The sequence below is a fragment of the Ovis canadensis genome, chromosome 11 (genome assembly GCF_042477335.2).
Source record: "Ovis canadensis isolate MfBH-ARS-UI-01 breed Bighorn chromosome 11, ARS-UI_OviCan_v2, whole genome shotgun sequence".
NCBI classification, from domain to species: domain Eukaryota; kingdom Metazoa; phylum Chordata; class Mammalia; order Artiodactyla; family Bovidae; genus Ovis; species Ovis canadensis.
The window spans coordinates 49,985,398-49,990,470 of NC_091255.1; the positions used below are offsets into that span (position 1 = coordinate 49,985,398).

At 49.9% G+C, this 5,073-nt stretch overlaps 1 protein-coding gene across 1 annotated transcript; it reads right to left on the reverse strand.

The window, feature by feature from the left end:
- Nucleotides 1–4,292, reverse strand: KRT34 (keratin 34). Its single transcript, XM_069542521.1, has 7 exons — nt 3,945–4,292; nt 3,759–3,841; nt 3,087–3,243; nt 1,139–1,300; nt 920–1,045; nt 527–747; nt 1–79 (listed from the first exon to the last, which is right to left on the reverse strand). Exons 1-7 carry the CDS (start codon nt 4,290–4,292, stop codon nt 1–3), a joined length of 1,176 nt encoding a protein of 391 aa, XP_069398622.1.
- Nucleotides 4,293–5,073: the final 781 nt, after the last annotated feature.

Genomic DNA, 5,073 nt, shown 5'->3' on the forward strand with positions numbered 1-5,073 from the left:
TTAACAGCGACGATTTTGAGAGGAGGACCTACAGAAGTTGCTACTAGCATTGGTGGTGGCACATGGGTTGCTGGGGAGCCTGGGAGAACACAGAGGTTTAGAATGGGTTAGGGAGAGGAGCGGCAAGAGTGCTAAGGTACTTTACGAGATACATCTGAATTCTCAGTGGTTGAAGTTAGTTGCAATCAACTTTGATTGTTACCAAATCTCTCTCCCTCTCTGCCGTGTGCAGAGGGGGACAACTGTTATCTAATGCTCTTGAGATCTCACAGAACTCAACATAGTCTCCATTACCCAACAGTTGCTATTATAACAGTTTCTACCACCACCCCTCCACTGTGAGCTCCCAGAGGCAGGGAATGAATGCCTTTCACCTTTGACCTTTCACATTTGCCTAACCATCACAAAGAAGACACTCCATGAATGTGTGCTCTTTGATGAACTGAAAACATGGCCAACATGGGCATGCCCAGTGTCTTGTAGACCCACCACACATTTCCCCAGGATCCCTTCTCCCCCTACTCACTTGCTGTCCTCGCTGTCCAGCAGCCCCCGGTATGTGTTGATCTCACTCTCCAGCCGGGCCTTCACGTCCAGCAGCACCTGGTACTCCTGGTTCTGCCGCTCCAGGTCACTCCTGATCTCCGCCAGCTGTGACTCCACGCTGACGATCAGGCTCTGCACCTGGTTCAGCTGGCAGCTGTAGCGGGCCTCCGTCTCCGTCAGGGTGTTCTCCAGGGAGTCTCTCTGTCAGGGGGCAGGGGAAGGAAGGTCACAGAGCTGCTCCTTCAGGGGTTTCTCCATTGCTTCCAAACAAGTCACCAGCTCCAAGAGTTCAGGAGAGCGTGGTCCGGAGGGCATCCCAGTGCCCCTGACTCCCCAACCTCACCCCCTCACCAGGAGTGTCATCAATACCCACCAGGTTGTGCTGGGCCTGAAGCTCCACCTCCAGGGCGTTGACCGTGCGTCTCAGCTCAATGATCTCCGCCTGGTAGGACTGCAGCTGCTCTGAGCTGGACACCACCTGCTTGTTCAGCTCCTCAGTCTGAAACACCAAAAGGCAGAAGACAGGATCAGGCCCTGCCTGAAGGGCCCAAGGGTCTGAGGGTCCTGAAAGGCCATGTGCCGAGATGCTCACCTGCCTGATGTACCATTCCTCCACATCCCTGCGGTTGGTCTCCACCAAGGCCTCATACTGAGCCCTGGTCTCATTGAGCACACGGTTGAGGTCCACAGTGGGGGCGGCATCCACCTCCACATTGAGGCGATCTCCCAGCTGGCTCCGCAGTGAGTTGGCTTCCTGAGGGAGGAAGGAGAAGAAATGAACCCACAGAAATGGATCTGCAATCTTCCTGCTGCAGGGAAGTGAGCACAATGCTGCCCAAAATACACTGAAAGGAATATTCTGATCATTCCCCCAAACTGACACAGATATGGTGTAGGAATAAACACAAATAGGCATCACATCCATTCCCATCCCCCAACACTGAAATAAGCTCACCTTTCCTGTAAGCCTAAGTCCAAACTCATTCACGCATGCAGGTCCTTCCTACCTCTTTCCCATTACATCCCCGTAGATGCTGCTTTCCCAGCCATACTCCCAGGTACGCTGTGCTCTGCCACGTCTGGGTCTTTGCTCAGTCTCTTCCCTTAGACCAAAGGGCTGAAATCCTCCTCTTTCCTCTGATTTCCCTCTGAGAAGACTTCCCAATCTCCCTTCAGGCAGATCAAATTGTTTCCAGAGCCTGAAGCTCACACAACATATACATATAAAGATTGTCTCCATATGACAAAAGCTTCTGTAATAAAATACCCATTGGGCAAGTGTGGCAAGCAGAAGATAAATCTAAACTTCCCACTCTACATGCCTATCCCAGAATACATGTAGCAAAAATGTGTTTTTACTGTTTTTAAAAGCAGTGAGTCATCACCAAGTGCCTCAGCTTAAAATGGCAGAATAAGATCAGAATCAGAATTTAAAACTTTCTTGAGGTCCAACTATCTCCCTGACCATCCAAGATGCCCACCCAGGATCACAGTCAACCTCATTGCAGGTGGGACACGCTCCCCCACAATGGGTATTTCCAATTCCTTCCCAGAATTTCATGTGAGCAACGTGTGTTCCCATGGAGCAGTGGCAGGAGAGAATATCAGTGCAAAAGCAAAATATCGGTGCAATATCAGACAGGAGAGAATATCAGTGCAAAAGTCATGTGACAAGCGCTTTGTAAGACATTGAACCCACAAGGAACAAAGGTGACAGCCACTAAGGATGAAATGTGACAGAGCTTTCCATTGTAAACACAGAGGCACACCAGGAAAAGAAAATGTGTTATTTTCTCCATTTAGAGTACTTAGCTAGAAACACACAATTGTGGAATTAAGTGATTATGTTTTCTAGTAGGGTGAATAATAGCAAGGAAATAATGATGTCATGATAGCAGCTATTTTATATTTATACTTCATATAATACTTATTTCCCTCTACCTGTATGATGCACTGTGTTTCTACATGATCATTTCCACAGCCTTAAGACTAGAGAGCGTGTTACTCCTTTTTCTCTCCCCACCAGACTTCCCTGGTGGCTCAGATGGTTAAGCATCTATCTACAATGTGGGAGACCCGGGTTTGATCCCTGGGTCAGGAAGATCCCCTGGGGAAGGAAATGGCAATCCACTCCAGTACTATTGCCTGGAAAATCCCATGGACAGAGGAGCCTGATAGGCTACAGCCCATGGGGTTGCAAAGAGTCGGATACAACTGAGCGACTTTACCTTACCTTACCTTACCTTACCTTACCTTACCTTACCTTACCTTACCTTACCTTACCTTACCTCTATCCCTACCACCAAATTCAGGACCAGCAGAGAGGAGACCTCAATGAATATGTCCTTTCCCAGCATCTCCAACACCATCCACTCCTCACAGCTCACCTCACCCCTGCTCTCCATGGAGATAGCATCACCGTTCCCGGATGACCTTGAGTTCCTCAGAGAAGAGTCCCAGCCCAGGTCTAACAGCAGTTGCCTCCTGACTCCCAATGCTAAAGGTTTATCCCTGAAGCCTATGGTTTCTTTTCCTCTTACCTCCTCATGGTTCTTCTTGAGGCAGAGCAGCTCCTCCTTCAGGGACTCCACCTGGGCCTCCAGGTCGGACTTGCACAGGGTCAGCTCGTCCAGGATCCTACGCAGGCTGTTTATGTCTGACTCCACCAGCTGCCGCAAGGAACGCTCCGACTCGTACCTGCACGCACAGCACAGAGTGGGAGAATGAGCCAGGCAGAAGCCCCGCTCCCTGCCCCATGTCTTGTGTTCATGGGATTGGCCTAGCTCTCTTTGTGCTGACAGTTTTCTGCCTCTTTGCATCCATGCTTTCTTCAAGATCTACATAAACAGGATGGAGAAGCCTTGGACTCACCCCAACACCAGAAAGCACTCAGGGGACCCATGAGGTGGACTTTCTCTCCTGTCAATTTTGTTGGTTTATATACCACCCAATCAATCAACTTCACCAAGAACAATTCATTACAGTCTCTGAATTTGGGGGTTGAAGGCCTTTCAGAAAGAGTGATATAAACTGAAGCTCAAATAGCACATGAGTCAGGATCTCTGTTTGCCAGTGGTTTTACCTAGCCAGCCTTAAAAAAAAAAAATGCCAGGAGAAATAAAAAGGGAGAAATGGCTTTCTCTTCTCTTCCAGGCAATGTTAGGCCCACACAGGGCCCTTGGAGGTCACCTGGCCCCAAAATTTCAACGTACTTGGTCCTGAAGTCATCAGAGGCTAGCTTGGCATTGTCGATCTGTATCACCAGCCTGGAGTTCTCAGACTTGGCACACAGGATCTGGAAACAAGATTCCATGGTGAGGACCATTTGAACTTGAGAACGTTTTATTGCTCAAAGACAGGAAGCTGCTGCTGTGCCCCCTCGCAGCCCAGCCCCTCACCTTCTGCTGGAGCTCCTCGATGGTCCGGAAGTAGGACTGGTAGTTGGGGCACAAGAGGGGCTCCTGCTGCTGGCTGCGCTCGCGGATGCGGCTCTCCAGCTCCGCGTTCTCCCGCTCCAGCTGCCGCACCTTCTCCAGGTAGCTGGCCAGCCGGTCGTTCAGGAACTGCATGGTCTCCTTCTCGTTGCCATTGAAGGAGCCCTCACAGAACCAGTTGCAGCTGCCCACGTTGGCGGGGATGTTGCAGGCCCCTGGCAGGGTGGTGCCACGGCAGCTGGAGGGCACACAGGGCCGGGAGGAGCAGCTGGAGCGGTAGCTCAAGGTGGGCAGGCAGCAGCTGTAAGACATGGTGCTGGGAGAGGTGATGGAAGGGCAGGTGAACTGATGGAGGTGGAAGTGGATGAGGTTTGAGTCTCTCCTTTCTCCGTGGTCCTTTTATACCCTTAATGGTGGGTGGGGTCTTGGCACTCCGCATAGTTTCCTTTCCTAATGCTTCGGCTAATTTTTCTCTCCAAAATACGCTACTTAGGTGCCTCCCAAGAGTCCTCCCTCAACTCATAAAATTATTCCATTCAGCTTGTGTCATAACAGGCTCCTCCAGGGTGCTCATGGCTGGTGATATCAGAGTTTCATCAGATGGCTTCAAAGGAGGTAGAATCATCACGGCCCCAAGTGGCTCTCCCCATTACTCAGAGAGGACAGCCAGGGACACGGGTGGAGTTGCTTAAGAATCAGGAACTCCTTGCTCATGAATTTCTGCCATTGGACTCCTTGGAAAGAGCATGTGGAGTGAATAGTCTTTTCAATGGCCAGCCAGCTTCTCTCAAGTCTACCCATGCTTCACTGTTCAATTCAACTCATCCTTAGAGCAGAAGCCTGTCCTGTATTAACTATGAGGATTCTGAGCCTTACTCAGGGAGAGTATTTATTGGGGCTTAGGGAATTTGTCAATACCCAGAGAGACTAAAAATAATTGAGCATTGTATGTAACATAGATAGCAAAGAAGAACCTCCTGTAAAGCACAGAGAACTCTACTCCATACTCCATAATAATCCATACGGGAAAAGAAGCTGAAACAGAATGTGCTGCGTGTTGTGCTAAGTCGCTCAATCGTGTCCAACTCTTTGC